General features: G+C 43.7%; 1 protein-coding gene across 1 annotated transcript; it reads right to left on the bottom strand.

Annotated features, from left to right (window-relative positions):
• Positions 1-9,828: 9,828 nt before the first annotated feature.
• LOC308637335 (vomeronasal type-1 receptor 4-like) lies at positions 9,829-10,755 on the bottom strand (the record flags this gene model as incomplete). The annotated part of the gene is made up of 1 exon (XM_081273650.1): positions 9,829-10,755. The coding sequence occupies one exon, from the start codon at positions 10,753-10,755 to the stop codon at positions 9,829-9,831; it is 927 nt and encodes a 308-aa protein (XP_081129776.1).
• Between the last annotated feature and the right edge of the window lie 9,816 nt (positions 10,756-20,571).

The following is a 20,571-nucleotide window of genomic DNA, read 5'->3' as shown; positions in this document are numbered from 1 at the left end:
GGAAGGTATAGGATAGAAATGGAATGAGACAAAACATGTGTGAAGGATTTAGAATGAACACAAATAAACAGAGAGAGAGAGAATAATGCTAATAATTCACCTTGAAAGCCCTGGGATTCATCAGTACAAATAAGTCTCTATTAATTTTGACTCATTTGCACAATTCAATGCCAATTCACACCACATTTTTGTGAAAAAAATATCTTCTACTAATATTATCTTTCAAAAATGTCTTCTACCCATTCTTGACAGGAAGGGTAAACAAAAAATATATCCATACAAGAAACAGGGAATGTTTTCAAGGGTCCCTTGCCATTGGCAGTGGCAGGATGAGATGGTTTTACAGGCAAGATGTACCAATTCTGGGCTGGGGATGTGGCTCAAGCGGTAGCGCGCTCGCCTGGCATGCGTGCGGCCCGAGTTCGATCCTCAGCACCACATACAAACAAAGATATTGTGTCCGCCGAAAACTAAAAAATAAATATTAAAAAAAAGATGTACCAATTCTGTAACTATCACATGGGCTGGTGCTACTAAAACTCATGCAACAGTCTCAAGGGGTGACCAAAGAAAAAGTAGTCCTTTCTATTACTGTAATCCCTCCAACCCTGCAGGGACCATATTTACTTATTCATTTTTTGTAGTTGTAGATGGATAGAGTGTCTTTATTTTATTTATTTTTATGTGATGCTGAGGATTGAACCCAGTGCCTCCCACATGCTAGGCAACTGCTCTGCCGCAGAGCTATGGCCCCAGCCTGCAAGGACCATATTTACAATGAATCCTCTTAATGCTGTAAGGCTTATAATTCAGGTCCACGCCTGTGGTAGGAAAGCAGGCAAGTTTGGGGCGGTTACTTTGCATGATGTTAGAAGTGGGAAGAAAGAGGACATGGGCAAGGGGACATGGGGCTGTGATGGTTAATCTGAATTGTCAGGGCTGGGGATGTGGCTCAAGCGGTAGCGCGCTCGCCTGGCATGCGTGCGGCCCGGGTTCGATTCTCAGCACCACATACCAACAAAGATGTTGTGTCCACCGAAAACTAAAAAATAAATATTAAAAAAATTTTCTCTCTCTCTCTCTGTCTCTGTCTCTCTCTCTCTCCTCTTAAAAAAAAATCTGAATTGTCAACTAAATTGGATTAAGATCTGTTTAAGAGACTTCCCTCAGTCAATGACTGGCACATAGGACAGCAAAGCAAGGCAGACCCACCCAAAATGTGGGCCGCACAGTCCAATAGGTTGGGGACCTGGATGGATCAAAGACAGTGCAGGAAGGAGAAAGCAGACGCAGGCGCAGGCTCGACTCTTCACGAGCTGGCGCTTCCATTGCTGCTGTGGTCGCCTGAGGACATCAGCATCCAGTTCTTTCCCTTTTCCAAAGTGGACTCTGACGACTCCCCAGGGGTTTCCAGGCCTTTGGTTTGGGGCTGGGGCTGTATCATTGGTCCTTCTTTTTGTGAGGCTCCAGCTTCTTGGACTGAGCTCCTGGTGCCTCCAGCTCTCCAGCTTGAGACAGCCATTCTGGGCCTCTTCAGCTTCTGGTTTTATAAGCCAATCTATTAAGTCCCCATTTCCAACTATCCCTGCGTACCCATCCCGTGTTTCTGTTCATCTAGAGAGCCCTGACTAAAAGGGGGACAAGTTGGTGTTAAGGATCCTGGGATGCTGAGGAGAGAGCACAAAGGAGGGTGGGTGGAGGGTGGGTAGAGGTAGGAAGGGCAAAATGTTATAGAATATCCAGAAAAAGTTAAGGTGCATGGCTGGGTTTCAGCCTAGGAGGCAAAGAGCTAAAGGATATTAAGGACATGGGTCTTCCAGGCAACAGAGACATGGTGTGCATGGTTACAAGGGAATTCAGGGGCTCCTGTGGAGGGGGAGTAGGAAGGAACCAAATTGAAGGTCACTGATTCCTAATACTCCTAGAAGATTCACGGTCTCTGAGGCACTTGTGCATACATTTGGTGGTGAGTTGTAAATACACATGGGGTAGGATGTCCTGGATTAAGTATTTGTCCAAACAGGCCTAGAGTGTCAGAAAGAGAGGGTGAGTTTGAGTAGAGGCAGCAGATCTTAGAGGAAGACTAATTAGACACAGGGCAGAGGGAGGTGGGGGGGTAGTAGGTGGAGAAGGCTGTGACAACCAAGAAGAACAAGAGAAACATCAGAAAATCCCGGTAAAAAGATATTCACTTCCAGATTTTACAACTAATTATGAGGGTACGGTTTTTACAACCCTGTGGTATAACTGGAGGATATAAAAAGATACCAGTGAAACCCAGGAAGGTGTCTTGACTTAGGACCATGCATACATGAAAGAAATAATAATACAAAGAGCAGTGCACCTGAAGCAAAATGGAGGATAATGGGATTGGCTGTAATTGGTTTGAGGTTTGAATTGAGAGTTGGGATTCCTGAAAATTAAAGATTAGACATTTGGTTGCATTGGCTTAGAGGCCATGGGGAATAGCCTAAGATATTGGAATTGGAAGTAGTTATCACAGAAAAAAAGAAGGATCCCGATGATAGGTTTTGTATAAGTAATGGAAGGTGGGGGGGCTGTCTGAGGTCCGTAGGATAGGTCACAGAAGGATGAGTATTAGATAGGTCAAAGGACACAGGTGTGTGTACATGGTTATATGGGTGCAGAAGAGCACAGGTTTTTCAGTAGATGACAACCACTGTCTCTGCTATCTGCACCATTTACGAAGAAGTATATTTCCAAATACAAATTTCTCATTGCACAAATGATTTCAACTTAAGAAGGAAATTAGGTAAATCACATAGTTTCATCCTTACTCTTTTATATACATTAAGGCAAGATAAGCATAATACTATTAATCCTGTCAAGTTGCCCTTTGATTCATGTTGGCTAATTGGAACAACAGATAAATTCCACGTAAGCCTTGGAATCTCAACTCTCCATCACTTGATGAGTCACCAGCAATCCTCCTTAGTGTTAAATTCTGGGAGACGCCATCAAGGGTTGGTGTAGGCTCTCAGACCCTTACCTCCCCTCGTTAGCTGAGCCCAGGGATAGGGAATATTCCTCTGCTTGTCCCTCTCTGCATGGGGACTGCTTCTACCCTGGATTCCCTTTTGCAGACATGAGCACTTAGCCAGACCGCCTGTCATTATCCACTCTGCCTCCCAGACGGAAATACAAAATACTCACCTGACTCTTTCCCTCTGGACATGGTGGGCTCAGTGTGAAGTTTTTTTTTTCTTTTTTTTAAAAATTTTTAGATATTTATTTATTTTTAGTTTTCGGCCGATACAACATCTTTGTTAGTATGTGGCGCTGAGGATCGAACCCGGGCCGCACGCATGCCAGGCGAGCTCGCTACCGGTTGAGCCACATCCCCAGCCCCTCAGTGTGAAGGTTTGAGAGCCAGAATTGAGGCAGAGAAGCAGCTGGCCCCGAGATGAAGGTCTGGGCTTTGGTGACCTCTCTTACCCTCAGAACTACTATGATCATTTCAGCTGTGGAGTCACCTTTTTATTTCCCTCCTGTAATTGAGATCGTGTGCTACCTTTCTTGCTGTGTCTTGTATTTCACTGAACATAGTGACCTCCAATACTATCATTTGTTCATGAAAGTTACAGGATTGTATCCACTTTCATGCTGAATAGATTTTCACTATGTGTGGGTACCATGTTTTCTTTATCCATTCTTCAGAAGATGGACTCTTGGCTTGTTTCTGTTCTGCGGCTGTGGTGAACAGTGCTGCGTAAATACGGAAATGCCTCCAATGAGTCCACCTTATTTCCTTGAGGTAAGTTCCCAGCAGTGGGACTGCTCTTCATATGTAAGCTGTATTAATTTTTTTGAGGAACCTCTGCATTTATGTCCATGATGGCCGTCATAATTTACATTTCCACCAATCGTGTGCAAAGGTTCAGTTTTCTCCTTATCACAGTGACCTCCAATTTTATCCTTGTTCTTGCATGACCATCTAGTTCCTCTTTCCCAATTCGGATGCTCTTTATTTCTATCTTTTGCCTAATTCCTCAGTCTCAGCCTGTTAGTGCTCTGTTGAATAAAAGTGGCGAAGGTGGGTATCCTTGTCCTCTTATAGAAGGAAATAATTTTTTTTCCAACAATCTAAAAGATTTGAGAAGTGAGTGCTTGCCCAGTGTCTTATGAACAGAGCTTGCAAGACCCTTGATTTCAGCCTTCTGATACTGCAATGGGAGGGTGAAGCAATGCTCTTAGATTTCTAATCTATGAGCCATCAACCAGGCTTTTGTGATAAGCTGCTAGATTTTGATAAGTCAAGGCAGTCATATAAAAATACACATAGAGAAAATTTTAATGGTGAAACACTTTTAAAACGAAAGACATGTTTGCCATTTCTTATTCTGTGATCAATACTATTTTGATCTTTGGCACTAATGATTTTCATCACTAAGGTATGTACTCCTGCACTTTTGAGATACATATGCTCTTTTACCTGAATTTGCTCTACACACACACACACACACACACACACACCCCTAACATTTTGTCTGGGCTCAGTATCTCTGATGCAGAGAAGACAAGATTCTGACTTGGGACTTGGTATTTGCCTGAGAAATAGGATAATGCTTTCTTAGTCCCTTTCTCCTTATCTTGAAGAGTCACGTCTGCAGTTTGAGAATATGCGATCACATGGCATAAATCTGCAATTCTCTTATGGATTGAATTGTGTACCTTCAAAGTTTGTATGTTGAAATCTGAACCCCCCCACCTCCTCACATGTGAACTGACAGGCCCCTGGCAGATGTGTCTCCAGCCCTGTCATCTCCACCCTTATTCATGCTCAAGGCCTCTCTCTGCCCTGTTTCCCTCTAACTCTTTGACTGCCATTTTCATTTCCTGGCCGGCACCCAGCCCTTCTAGATTCCACTCCCCCGACCCTATATCCATTCTGCTCCCACTGTGGATTCCTTCTTCTGCCAACTCCAACCATGTGCATTTCCAGGAACCTCAGCCTGATGCTCCTGATCTTTTATGGAACCAACAACTTCTGTCCTCTCTTAGGACTCTTTGTTTCCAGCCCAGTGACTTCAGCCCAGTTCCTGTCTTCTCCTTAGAAATTCCAGCTCTCAGTTACAGATTGCCAACAACTCAGTGTGTTCCCCACTCCACACCCTACATCTGCCTTTTCCCTAGATCATTTAGCCCCGGGTTTATACTTGTGGCTGGCATCAACTTGGGGGAATCTGTAGCCATTATTTCTTCGGATACTCTGTCTTCCTCTTCCTCTCTCTCCTTGTTCTGGGGCATCCACAGTGTATATAATAGTCAACCTGACAGTGTCCCACAGGCCCACAGGCTCAGTTCACTTTTCTTCAATCTTTTCTTTTACTGTTCTTTAAAAAAAACTATTTTCCTATCTTCAAATTTGTTCATTATTCTGTCTGCTTAAATCTCACTATCCATCTGCTGAAGTTTTTGATTATTTAACTTTACAGTTGCAGAATTTCTTTCTTTCTTTCTTTCCTGGAGATTAAACTCAGGGGCACTTAACTACTGAACCTCATCCCTAGCCTTTTTTTTTAATTATTTGGAGACAGGGTGTTGCTAAGTTTGCTAAGGCTGGCTTTGAACTCACTGTACTCCTACCTTGGCCTTCTGAGTTGCTGGGAATAGAGGTGTGCACCATTGCTTCAGGCTAGAATTTCTATTTGGTGTCTTTTTCTTTTAGTGGTCTCTCTATGGACATTTCCATTTCATTCATACATAACCTTGAGGGGTTTCTGCAAGTTTGCTATTAGTACTTTGAACATTTTAAGGATAGTTTTTCAAAAGTTGTTGCCTGCTTGTTCCACCTTATGGCCTTTCTCAGGGTGGATTTTGTTGGTTTATTTGAACTTTGAATGGATCATACTTTCCTGTTCCTAAATGTGCCTTTTCACTGCATTTGAAAACTAGACATATGAATATAATAATACAATAACTCTTGAAATTATGTTCTCACTGGTTCCAGAATTTGCTGGCTTCATTTTTTTTCTTGTAGTGGTCTGTTTTAGTCAGCTTTTTCACTTCTGTGACGATAAAGACCCAACCAGAACAACTGTAGAGAAGGACAAGTTTATTTGGGGGCTCCTGATATCAGAGGTCTCAATCGATAGAAAGCAGATCCATTCTTTAGGGCTCAAGGTAAGGCTGATCATCATGGTGGAAGAGTGTGGTGGAGGGAAGCAGCTCACCTGATGATCAGGAAGAAGAGAGAGAGAGAGAGAGAGAGAGAGAGAGAGAGAGAGAGAGAGAGAGAGAGAGACTCCACTCTCTAGATAAAAAAAATATGCACCCCATAGCCATGCTCCCAATGAACCACCTCCTCCAGCCAAACTCCACCTGTCTCCAGTTGCACTCAGTTAATCCCAACAGGGATTAATTCACTAATTAGGTTAAGCCCAATCATTTCTCCTGCAGACTTTCCTGCATTGTCTCACAGGTGATCTCTGTGGGATACCGCATCCAAACCATTACATGGCTGTCTTTCCAAAGATGGGGATGAATCCACAGTGAAAACTTAAGGTCTTCTCAGGTCTGTTCTGAAAGGGTTCTGGCTCTGTGCATACACAGTGATGTTTTAAATTCCATGGGACGTGGCAATGCTCTTGAATGTCCTGGATGTTCAGTGACTTACTGCAGAAATGAAGAATGGGAGGGGAAAAAGGAAGAGGCAAAAAAAGAAAAGCAAAGAAACCAAAAAAGGAGCCCTTTGAATTGCAGGAGAGAAAAGGGAGTAGGTGTGACCTTGACTGTCTGCCTGTGTCAGGAGCTCCAAGGCTCAGAAGGCAATCAGCAATGAAAGCACAGGTCCGCACTTGACACCCAGGGTTCCTATATACCCACGCTGACTTCTTCAAGTTGTGGGCAGGCTGCTGCAGGGGCCCAGACACATGGCTGATGCCTTGGGTGTGGGGTGGGGGTGGGTGAATGCTGCTGTGCTAAAAGCTGAAAAAACATCTGATATTAAATTTTCCTTTAAAGCTCTTTGCTGGAAGTTCTAAGCCAACAGTATATTCCAGACAGCTTCCACAGATTATGACAGTGATCATAATTATGGTGTTCGCTACTCCACAGTCTTCCCAGGATTCTCTCCCACCAAAGAGCTTTGACACCACACCTGGCATAGATTGATGCTGAGACATTGGTGAGTGAGACAAGGAGACAAGGAGATATTGATAGTGAGACAAGGAGAGAGAGAATGAGTGGGAGACCTGGCATGAGACACAACTCAGAGGGAAGTGACGTTCACCTGGGTGAGGCGATGACAGGCAAGGAAACAAATACCTAATACACACTTTCAGAAGATACTGAAATTCATTGTTTGCTTTGGCAAAAAGACTCAAATCACCACCAACACGGATCTAAAACACGGACCCTGATGTTTTTCTGGTGTAAATTTTCAATTGATGTCGTAGAAGAAAATGAAAGAGAACATCTCAGTGGTCTTTTAATAGGACATGTGAATAGAACATGTATTCTTAACTATCAAGTGGGACATGTCAAATGACATTTATTGAAAATGAGAACATCAACTCTGTTGAAATTCACAGAAACATTTGGTAAACTCTTTGGCAATATAACCTAAAGCCAAATAGGTGCAAACCTAGGACCAAAAATGGCAGAACACCTGTATGTACACATAGCAGAAATTCATATCAGTATCATCAAAACTTCTTGGGGAACCTACCCGGCAGTGCTGACCACCATGCTCCCAACTGAAAGACTCTCCCCTGGTGTATTAATCTACTTCTGCTGCCACATCCCAAAGCCTATGGCTGGGTATTTGGTAGAGAAATATATTTAGCTCAAAGTCTGGAGATTCTGGTGCCCGCATCTGCTCAGCTCTGGTGAGGGACTCCCAGCAGGTGGAATGACAATGATGTGAGCACATACAGAGGAGACCTCAGGGCAGTGACCTGGGGACACCTGAACTCTCTCTATGACAACCCCTTCTTGTGGGTGCTAATATATTCCACAGGGTCAGCATAAGCCCTTCTAAAGGGTGTTTACCCCATGACACAGACACCTTCTACTAGTCTCCCTTCTCAAAAGTCCACCACCTCGACGTCATCACACTGGAGACAAAGCTTTCAACATACAACCCTTTGGGGAAAAATAAATCAAATAATATTCAGAGCATGTGAGCATCAAGAAAAGAATGCCTATGAATCAGCCTCCTTATATCAGAGAAAACATTCGGCATTGGGTATTTTGGGATTGGCTAACTTCACTTAGGATTATCTTCTCTAACTCCATCCATTTACCTACAAATGCCATGATTTTATTCTCTTTTATTGCTGAGTAATATTCCATTGTGTATATATGCCACATTTTTTTATCCATTCATCTACTGAAGGACATCTAGGTTGGTTCCACAATTTAGCTATTGTGAATTGTGCTGGTATGGCTGATTCATAGTGTGGAATGGAGGGGGAGCATGGAAGGGAGGAATAGATGAACTCTAGATAGGGCATAGAGGTGGGAAGGGAAGGGAGAGAGCATGGGGTTAGAAATGATGGTGGAATGTGAGTATCCAAAGTACACGTATGAAAACATGAATTGACGTGAATATACTTTGTATACAACCAGAGATATGAGAAACTGTGCTCTATATGTGTAATAAGAATTGTAATTCATTCTTCTGTCATATATAAATAAATAAATTAAAAAATAAGAAAAGAATGGCTAATTGTTTTATATTCACACAGCTGCATTCTGTCGCCAACATGTGGAAATACAAATTTGAAAGCACATGGGATAGTCAAAGTCAAATATAAAATATTTTAGGGCTTGGGTTCTGGCTCAGCAGTAGAACACTCGCCTAGCACGTACGAGGCCCTGGGTTCGATCCTCAGCACCACATAAAAAAAAAATAAGATAAAGGTATTGTGTCTGACTACAAGTAAAACATATTTTTAAAAAACTTATAAAATATTTTATTCTGAACTAATTCATTTTTATAAAATACAAAGGAGATGAAAGTGAACTGAACTGTTAGATGTCACGCACTGGTCACTCTTGAAGATGCTAAAGAGACTAAGCATAGTGTCTTTATACAAAGGAGCTGTATGCAAAGGTATGTGTTCAGTTTGTAAAGTTTCTTTCGGTAATGCATGCTGGACTTGTACATAAAAATACTTTAAAGATACATATCAGTAATTTTAAATTTAAAATTGAATACTGTATATTGCCAAAGTATACAGTAAATGTATTAAATAAGTTAACATCACGATTATGTTTTGAAAAGATGCAACAGCATTCTGAATACAAGACAGCAGAAATCAAACAAGAAAATTAAATACTACTGGTTTCCTAACTTGACAATGGTTTCCTATTATGTTCAATATTATGTGAAATATATAAAAAGATTTTACCTACTAAAGGCAAATATTGTTTGAGTAGATTTGCCTTGATACTTCAGAAAACATAGCTAAGACATATAGAGAAATTCTGATCAATAAAAATACACTCCACATATGTCAATAAGTTAACAAGTGGAATATAAAAACAATCACAGAAGATGTTTTCACACTAAAGTACTTTTCCATTGTTGTGACTGGCATTGTTTTTTAAATATTAAATTTACATTTGTTAAATATAACTTTCCAGAATTACTGCTTGATGGATAAAAACATAATTCAAGTGATATGCATGGCCAGGACTCATGTGCACACCCACATAGGTACACATGCAGACATTTTTAATATCCAGTGTCTATGCTGGGTATTCTCAAGAGATTTGACCTAGCATAACTGTTCTTACAATTTTGTGGTAAAGAATGAATACAAGTAAAAATTGAGCAAAACCTTACAGATGACATATGCATCACAGGTCAGGGGTTTTCCTATTCCTTTTCCAGGCCAAGGAGAGCCTGCTGCCACTGGAGTCTCTGCTCATGAGCAGAAAGGGGCTGACAGCTGGGAAACACCCAGAGACCCACAGAGATGTGTTTACCAGCAGCCAGTGGGGATTATACAAAACAGACAAGCAAACCTGAAAGACCCAGGAAAGTGTGTAAAAAGAGACAAAGGTGCTCACCAGGAGGAGGATGGTTTTGGTGGCTCTGGACTCAGGGGAGGACCTGGGGGAGCTGGACTTATGAAGGTGCTGCATTCTCTGCTTGTGCCTGTGCAGGATGAGCACCATGGAGCTGCTGGCCCAGAGCATAAGCCCCACACACAGGACATCAGGGAATGTGAGCAATGCTGCATGCAGTGAGTCTGTGGTTGTGTCATGACGAACACTAGAACAGTATACAAAATCTTTTAGAATTGTGAAGTTTTTGTTGCTTCTTCTCCCAGTCATGTACATAAGAAAAACAACATTTACAAGGAGATATAGAATCCAGCTCAGGTATATGGAGGAGCCAATGTACATGGGAGCTTTCACTTTAAGCTCTGCCCACCTGGAGTCACCAGGACTGATCTTAATGGCCTGGAAGACACCCAGGAGGCAGGTGCTGCCAATGGACACACCCCTGCCCACCCTGTGAAGATAGAAAAGCATCTTGCATCCAACATCACTGAGGAAATCTTTCACTCCAAAAGCTGCTACTGTCTGGGGAACTCCTCTACACAGGAGAACTAACAAGTTGGCCACAATCAAGTGCTGAAGAATCCAGTCTGTGTGTCTTACCCTGCATCCAGTGAAGTAAAGGACCAGGTAATGGAGGAGAAGGGAGGAATTGCCCAGAGCTCCAACTACAGTCTGTGCCAGGAAGATGATGCCTACAGCCACATCACTGGTTGCCATCCTGACAGTTCCTTGGTTTCCCAGCCGGAGGGTCCTGCAGGGGAACAGGAGGTCTGGGCTGCATGTGTTCTCTCAATCAAAATCCAGCATTCCCACTGTGAAATTTTACTTAAGGTTTTATTTTCATTAGCAGTTTTCTTTTGTACCAGAGATTGAACCCAGGGACACTTAAACCACATCCACAGCCCTGTTTAAATTTTATTTAGAGATAGGGTCTTGATGAGTGGCTTAGGGCCTCGCTAATTTGCTGAGGCTGGGTTTGAACTCTCAATCCTCTTGCCTTAGCCTCCTGAGTCCCTGGGATTACAGGTGTGTGCAACCATAACTGGTTCACTAGCAGGGTTTAATGAGGCTTGTATAAATAGTTAAGGCATGAAGTGTGTATAAATTCCACCTATGAAGGCAATACGTGGTGATTCTTTCACAAGTATAGGCAGGTGCTGAGATGGCTTTGAGTGACAACCAGGAGAACTTATGGACACAGAGATGAAGTCTCTGTCCATATGCATACTCTGATCAGGTGCCAAAAGGGGTCTTGAAACTGGCTGACTGTTTACAGAGAGGGTAGATGAATCCCCAAGCATTCCTAAAGCTAACTAGGTGGGTTCTTCTATCATTCTAGCTTGTTTTTTACTATTACTTTTCTATATTTCTAATATCTTCTAAACTCATATTTTGTAGATTCTTATCTTGATGTTTCCATTTCTTTGTAAAGTTTTATTTCCTGTACATGCTACACCAATTAGATGTTTTAGTAACTGCAGGTGCACTGAGGGAACTATAGCAGACACCTGTCCCACAGTGAGTCACCTGCAATGAGGCAGGACTGGCTCCACATCAGGACAGCTACCCTGTAACTCACTTGGTTGTGTATTAGGAACACAACCTCAATGGCCCTCATCACATAAATGGTGCCCACTTCACAGGCCACATCCTCAGCTTTGGGGCACGAAGAATTAACTTGGAATAAAAATGTGTAGTATAAAAATAAAATATTCACTTATTGAATAAGTTACATATGAGTCTACCCAAAGCACCAAAGTTAGGCATGAAAACTTTTATATTTAAAAATGGAAATATCAGAATTTCTGTGGTATTTCAATGCCTACATTTAGCAGACTTTGCTGTTTAAAGAAATTTTAGGGGCTGGGGATATGGCTCAAGCGGTAGCGTGCTCGCCTGGCATGCGTGCGGCCGGGGTTCGATCCTCAGCACCACATACCAACAAAGATGTTGTGTCTGCCAAAAACTAAAAAATAAATAGTAAAAAAAAAAAAAAAAGAAAGAAAGAAAGAAACTTTAGGTTCACAGAAAATTAAACAGACAGCAAAGAGATTTCCTACATCTGCCTTGTGGACTCATAGCCTGCTCCACCGTCAGACTCATAGAACAGATGATGCATTTGTTGCAATGAAGAAAGTCGTGTCGACAACATGATGACAAATCTCTGACAGGTCATGTGGGACACAATCACGATTATGTTCACTTTTCCCTTCTTGTTGCTTACCACATTAAGAGGAAAATAGCCTTGCCATAATCATAAACCACTGATGGTTTCAGGACTGCTGTAATTGCTGTCTCCATTGGCTGCACCATGCACAGAGTTAGAGAAACCTTTCTGCTTATACAGTCACCGTCAGATCATTTCTCCACGGTACTAGAGGATTTCTGTGAGCTCTTCCTACTCCGTAAGAGAAGCAAGGAGAGATTACAGGTCTGGCTGCAGAGTTCTGAAGATATACACTCGGATTGAGGTCATGGAGGCAGAGTTCAAGATTGACTTTAAAACACCTCCTCATGTACCTTGAAAGAATCACAGTTCATTTTCCCTTGGATTACACCCCAACAAACACTGGCAGTGAAGATGAGACGAAGCCATCAGGGATTGGTGCAGGATCAGGGACCCCATTTCTTTTACTACCTGAACCCCCTCCTCAGGGATTTCTTTTTCCTGTATGGCTTTCACATTCAACCAGTTTCAATCGGCACCCCCCTTTTCCGATGTGATCACTTACCCAGACTCTTGAGATGGGTCTTCCCTCCCAGATGCTGCTCTCACACTGACACTGGATTACTCACCTGGCTCTTTCTCTTTACCAGGATGGTGATCTCAGTGCAGCGGCCTCTGTGACCAGGAGATGTGCTGCAGGGAGGCGGCCAGGTCCTGAGATATGGGTCTGTGACTCTGTGACCTCACCTCCCCTCGGACCTGCAATTTTCTCTGTACCGATAGCAGCAATGGACATACAGGCTTGGGGAGTTGAGGACAACACTGCTGAAAACTTTATCCCCAGGTGATGCTCTTCAACAACAATTATAAGTTGCTTCATAATAAATCTTAAGAGGATATTGGAAAGTTTGGATACACTTGTACTCATCCATATTCCCTGGAGACACACAGAGTCTCACTTGAAGGGTGCAAGAAATACTGAGGTCTGTCATGTGAACTAGTGAGCTAGGCAGTGAGCTAGGCATGTCCCATCACTTCCATGGTTACCTGGTGTGTCGGGGTGAGGACAATCAGGATCTCAGCAAATTTCAAGAATACCACACTGTCTTGCTAAGGCGGTCTCCACACTGGGCAGTGGGTCCCAGAGTTCATTCATGTGGTAATGGAACTTTGTGCACTTTGACCAACCCCACATGTCCCTCACTACCCTCCTCTTCACAACCCTCTTTCCACTCTGTTTCTGAGGCGTTGACTACTGTAGATTCCACATCTGAGTGAGACACAGGGCTTGTCTTTGATTTATGTCACCTCCTGCACTGCCCTCCAGGTTCACTCCTGTCCTCACGGTGGCTGTAGTTCCCTACCTAGGAGGCCCCATAACGCTCCCTTACATGAAGAGACCCCATGCCCACACAGGCCTGGTGGACACCTGGGCTGCTTGCATGTCCTGCCCACTGTGAACAGTGCAGCTGTCTCTTTGAGGCACTGGGTTCTTTCCCTTTAGACGCTCACCCAGAAGGAAGGTGGCTTCACTTTCAGTTTTCAGAGGGACCCTCTCACTGCTTTCCATGGTGGCTCTGCCAGTTCACGTGCTCTCCCACAGGGCACCAGGTCCTCTGTACTCCATATAGTCCCCAGTGCTTGCTTTTTCATCTTTGGGAATCATCTGTCCTAACAGTTATGAGGTGATTCCTGGGTGTGGCTTTGTACATTCCCCTGATGGTTGGCGATTCTGAGCATCCTTTCATGGATCTGCCAGCCATTGGCTTGTCTTCTTCAGAAAAATGCCCATCCAAGTATGTTGTCTAATATCTGGAAAAAGTAAGTTGTATTGTGTGTTGTGGAAGACAACATGACACCTGAAGGTATGTGGTGAAATGATTACCAGGATGCGAAATTAACTTACCATCTCTTTCATAGTTGCCAATATTTTCCACTTGGCAAGAACAGTTATAATCCCCTCATTTGGGAAAAAATGCTAACCAGAATACATTACCATTAAAGATAGTGTTTGTGTCCATTAGAACTTCTGAATAGTTCATTCTACATATTTGCTATTTTGTAACGTTTTGCCCACATCCTAGGACAGGTGAACTTCCATATGAATCCCATCCTCTGAGGAGCCCAATTCTAACTCTATCCATTGCTGTCCAGGGAAATCCAGTCTTCCACAGTTGGCAAGACCACCCTATCAGCACCCAAAATGCAAACATCAAGAATGTGTAGGAAACAGAGAGGCCCGTGATTCACAGCTGGCACACAGACTAACAGAGGTGAACAGAACTGAAGGCCACACTGCTCAACAGAGTTTCTCTGAAGAGCCCTGAGGTAGCACAGGACCCGCTTTCCCTTCTGCATAGTGTTTCCTCATTTCCTGTCTCTCCACGTCTCAGCCTAACACTGGTCTGTGCAGTTGCAGGAGCCCACAGTGGCTGAGGCCTGACAGGAGTGCAGGGAGGAAGAACCTGCAGGGAGGGACCCTCTGGCCCTCAGGGGAGGCGTGGTGGAGACTGGCCATGGCACTCCTATCCCTGTCCTTTACCCACAGGGATGGAGCCCGTGGTCAGAAGGAAGTCTCTCCAGGGGCTCCTCTTGGGCGAGAAGTCAACACACTGCCATGTACAACCCCGAGAGGAAAAATGGAATTAATTGATTTCTGTAGGATCCAGAAGAGGGAATTGAAGAAGCCCAAAGCATCTTGGGCTTTGTTTTGGTTTTGTTTAAGGCCCTTCTCATGTGTCTACATGAGGCTGTTGACAGTGGCCTGCAGGACACTCAAGAGGCAGGTGGTACCCCTAAACACACTCCTGCCCACTCTGCACACACAGAAGCCTGCAGCCAGTCATTAAAGCAATGTTTCATCCCCAAGGCTACAATTTCCTGGGAAAGGCCCTCAGAAAGTGGGACTAGGAGCTGGTAAACATGGGTGCCTGGGAACCCCATGATCAGACCACCTGCTGGGAGTGACGAGGAAAGGCAATGGTAGAGAAGACAGGCCTGGCCCAGGGTCCTCACAGCAGTCTGAGGAGCAGTCCTGATGCCCAGTGCCTGCGGGCTCTGCTGCCCATAAGCACAGCTTCCTCACACCCTGGACAACAACGATTCCTCTAAGCACAGGGGCTCATGGTAGAGATGGACCCCAAGAATGATTCGGATGGTGCTTTGTGGGACTGGCAGAGATTTCAAAGCAAGAACAGAGGTAGAGAATACTCAGGATTTCATGGGGAAGTCCTCACTGAGGATGGGGTTTCTGACCTGGGAAATGAGGAGACAGTGAGAAAGAACGTGAAGTGAGACATTTTCAATGTAACCTGAAGGTTATCTTAGCCACAACAAATAGGAAAAATGTCGATCATTATCCACATCACAATCACGTCAATTCAGAATGGATTTCCAGAAGAAATTATTAAGAAAATATGACAAATTTTGAAAGGACAATTTTAGCATTTGCAGAATAGCATTATTCTTTTTAAAAATACACGAAATACAATGGATCAACAAATACATAAAAAAGTGTTCAACATCTCTAGCAATTAGAGAAATGCGAATCAAAACTACTCTTAGGTGGATTCACCCACCACGGACTCTCTGGTCTTTTCTATGCATCACCCTTGTGAACAGTGCTGCAATGAGAAGGTCTCTCTGAGATGGGAATCTTCTTCAGACATCGACCCAGAGGTGGGATTGCTATGTGGTATTTTAGTTTTACTTCCAGTTCTTCGAGAAATCTGCACCTTTTCCATGAGGGGTGTCTCCATTTACCTCACCTCCCACAGTGTCGGAGGTGTTGTTTTTAATGCATTCTTGACAACACTTGTTGTCTCTTGTCTTATTTATATTAGTGATGCTGACATTTGGGAAGTAATCTCTCCTGGTGTTTTGTGCATGTACTCATTGATTTCTCATGATGAGCACTGTTTCATGTATGTGCTGGGCACTTTATGTCATTCTTTGGTAAAACGTCAACTCAAGGGATGGGTTGTGGCTCAGTGGTAGAGTGCTTGTCTAGCATGTGTGTGAGTTACAGGGTTCGATCCTCAGCATCACTTAAAAATAAAATAAAGGAGTTGTGTCCACTTACAAACAGAAAATAAATGTTTTTTTTTAAATTTTTTTATTGTATTTTTTTAATTGGTTGTTCAAAACATTACACAAAGCTCTTGACATATCATATTTCATACATTTGATTCAAGTAGGTTATGAACTCCCATTTTAACCCGGTATACAGATTGCAGAATCACATCGGTTACACATCCACGTTTTTACATATTGCCATACTAGTGACTGTTGTATTCTGCTATCTTTCCTACCCTCTACTATCCCCCCCTCCCCTCCCCTCCCATCTTCTATCTTTACCCCATCTACTGTAATTCATTTCTCTCCCTTGATTTTTTTCCCCTTTCCCCTCACTTCCTCTTGTATGTAATTTTGTATAACAATGAGGGTCACCTTCCATTTCCATGCAATTTCCCTTTTCTCTCCCTTTCCCTCCCACCTCTTGTCCCTGTTTAATGTTAATCTTTTTCTCATGCTCTTCCTCCCTGCTCTGTTTTTAGTTGCTCTCCTTATATCAAAGAAGACATTTGGCATTTGTTTTTAGGGATTGGCTAGCTTCACTTAGCATAATCTGCTCTAATGCCATCCATTTCCCTGCAAATTCCATGATTTTGTCATTTTTTAGTGCTGAGTAATACTCCTTTGTGTATAAATGCCACATTTTTAAAATCCATGCATCTATTGAAGGGCATCTAAGTTGATTCCACAGTCTAGCTATTGTGAATTGTGCTGCTATGAACATCAATGTAGCAGTATCCCTATAGTATGATCTTTTATTTTATTTTTTTAAAGAGAGAGAGAGAGAGAGATAGAGAGAGAATTTTTTTAATATTTATTTTTTAGTTTTCAGCGGACACAACATCTTTGTATGTGGTGCTGAGGATCGAACCCGGGCCGCACGCATGCCAGGCGAGCGCGCTACCGCTTGAGCCACATCCCCAGCCCTATAGTATGCTCTTTTAAGGACTTCAGGGAATAGTCCCAGAAGGGCAATAGCTGGGTCAAATGGTGGTTCCATTCCCAGCTTTCCCAGGAATCTCCATACTGCTTTCCAAATTGGCCGCACCAATTTGCAGTCCCACCAGCAATGTACAAGTGTACCCTTTTCCCCACATCCTTGCCAGTATTTGTTGTTGTTTGACTTCATAATGGCTGCCAATCTTACTGGAGTAAGATGGTATCTTAGGGTGGTTTTGATTTGCATTTCTCTGACTGCTAGAGATGGTGAGCATTTTTTCATGTACTTCTTGATTGATTATACATCCTCCTCTGAGAAGTGTCTGTTCAGGTCCTTGGCCCATTTGTTGATTGGGTTATTTGTCAGAAAATAAATGTTAAAAAAAGTCAACTCAAATACTTTGTTCAATTTTTAAATCAATTGTACTGTAGACAGAATGATACATCAAAATATAGAGTAAAGGAGAAAAAGAACTTATCAATCCAGATTCCCATATATTGCCCCAGGTGAACAACAGTTACAATCTGCTCATTTAGCAAATCTTCCAATTAGAATACAGGAGCACCAACAGTCAGAATATCCTACGTATTTATTCTTGTTACCTTTTACTGACCTCTCCAGATAGGTAAGTTTTAATATGAATCACAGGTTATGTTTGATGCCATTCTACCTCTAAGGGCTTAGCTCTGGGAGATCCCACCTTCCCCATTTTTACTAACACCACTGCTTTTTATGTGTATTTTCCCCCAAGGTTGATGTGGATTTGCATTGTTCTGCCAAGGTATTTCCAGTTATTTCCATCTTTCCTGGGTGAATCACTTGTGTCTGTGCCTCTCTATTTCAGAGAACTTTTGGAAAGGCTGGCCTTTTCTGTGACAGATTTGGATTTCCTCTCCCCTGGTTGTGGTTTGTCTCCAGGGGTGTTTGTCTTGAATACTTGGTGTCCACTGTAGCAATGTTAGGAGGTGGTGGGCCCCTTATGAAGAAGTGAGGCTTGGGGAAGGTTGACAGACCCTGGAGCCTTGGTCCATTGAAAAGGCCAAGGTAGTTCATGGACCCTGGCTAGTTCTCATGAGGGTTGTTATTTAAGAAAGGAGTGGCCCTGTGTGCTGTCTGGCTTCCCAGCTCCATGTCATGGCTCCCTCTCACACATATTCCTGTCCTCAAGTCAATACCTATTTCCTAGGGTTCTGTGATGGCCCCTTCGACCCAGCTCCCCACAAGAGGGAGGGCAGGCAAGAAAGAGGAGGAGCACACTTCCAACCCAGGTTTTATTAATGGGGGAAGCTATTTTATGCAGCATCCTATCCAAAAAAGAACAAAGGATAGGGTTACAACAAACGGGTGGCTATGATTTAACCCCATCAGGTGACACCCACTCCCAGAGCTGCACCTTTCTCCAGGGAAGAGTCCCCTGGAGAAAACCAGGTTGCTCATCCTGACAGGAGACACGTGACTGGAACAAGCAGCCCAGGGGCTTCTCAGACTCTTCCATACTTGTTCCTATCCCTGGGACAGCTCCTGAACACTGAACCTGTTCCTAAAACTCACCTTCTTCCTCCTAGCACCACCTTCAACCAGCTTTCTCAAAGCGCTGTCTCACAGTGACTGAAAACTTCCTCTGGGTGACACTCTGTCCACCGACCTGCCTGTGACACCCTGGTCTACTCCCTCAGAAAGAGGGCAGCAGTGGCGCAAGCTGCACTATAGGATCGGCTGCCCCTCTTCATGCTGCCCCTGGACAGGGAGAGTCCTCCTGCTTCAGCTTCCCTGAGCCCTCAACCTGCCACTAATGCAGCCTCATCTCACAATTCTGCCTGATGTCAGCTGGCTTCAGTCAGGGTCAGAATGGACCGCCTCTTTCTGAATCAAGGTCATGGCAGATTTACACTAACTTGACTTGGAACAGGACCAGAGAATTCTTAACCTGAGAAGAAAAGAAAAGCAAGATCAATGTAGAACACAAAACCTACAGTCCTACAGTCTACCATCAATTATAACCATACAGTCAGCTTCAGTCATCCTGGCAATAAAGGTTACACTACCATGAAAATGTACCCAAATTTTCATGCCAATAGGACACCAGAGAAGTTCCACCCTGAACACTTATGTTCTCTCATCCTGCTTTACTAAGTTCTCATCTAATACCCCCGCCCTTTCCTTTTATTTTCTGGTTCTGGAGAGGGAACCCAGGGGTGCTGCACCACTGAACTGTATCCCCAGCACTTTTTACTATTTATTTTGAGACAGACTCTCACTAAGTTGCCCAGGTTGGCTTCCAACTTGGGATCCTCTTTCCTCAGCCTCTTCAGTAGCTGGAATTACAAGCCTAAGCCAACACACCTGGCCTTACCTAACTTCTAACTCCCCTTGGCTCTTCTTTTTCTTATGATTTTTTTCTATATGGGAATATTTAATCAGTATAAAATTCCTTCTCCAGGCCTGTCCTCTCCCTGAACACTATGGGCAAAATCAAAATAGCAGAGAGGTGAAGTCTGTGCTAGAAGATAGCAGGGGACATCAGCATGGAGTCAGCTCTGGAAATAAAAGGAGCTTTAGTTGTTAAAGTGAAGAAGATTTTAAAGGGAGAGCACAGATAGGAAAATAGAAAAGAGAGGGTCCTGAGAACCTTCTATGAAGAAAGGCTCAGGGCCAAGGCAGACTGAGTGACAGGCCTCCTCAGGCAATAGCCCCATGGGTGGGAGGTGCAGCAGTCAGAAGGTGGTGAGGATTCAGAGTTCATCCTTTGCAGAAGAATGTGAAGCTGCAACTTCGTAGCACTGGACCTGGTGAGCCAAAAGAAGGGAATATCTGGGACTTGTAGGAAGAAATTATACCAGGGACACTGTGGTCAGCTGCAGGGAGCCCTCCTCCAGGAACTCCTTGTATTCCACCTCTCCTGCAGGTATGAGGGTTGGTGTTGACCCTGTGGGTTGCCCACATGTATGCTGAATGGCTTGCTTCTGCTCTGCCAGCTGCTATCTATGCTCATAAGATGTGTCCCCAGCTCTGCCACATGTGTCCTCTGCTGCTGTTCCATGGAGCACAGGAGCTTCATGCAGTCATGATGTAGCAGCTCATCTGTGGGCATCCCCAGGCTGCACTGGCTCCTTAAGACTCCATAGAACATATGGAGAAGGCTTGGTGCACATCCCCTGGGAGCAGAATACTGCACACACCACGCCTCATCACTGAAACCTAGATCCTTCCCAGTGCCGGGGGTAGGTGTCCTGTTCCCAAGCCTCCACCTTCTCCATATGCTCCTCAGCATATGCTTCAAGTGATCCATCCTGTTGGCTACATTCTGAGTCTTCTTTCCTGTGACACGATCCATTGCCAAGAAGTGGATGTG

This window comes from Spermophilus citellus, assembly GCF_964194105.1.
Source record: "Spermophilus citellus genome assembly, chromosome: 18".
Lineage (NCBI taxonomy): Eukaryota > Metazoa > Chordata > Mammalia > Rodentia > Sciuridae > Spermophilus > Spermophilus citellus.
The sequence above is the reverse complement of the archived record's forward strand: the minus strand, read 5'-3'. Positions and strand labels throughout refer to the sequence as shown.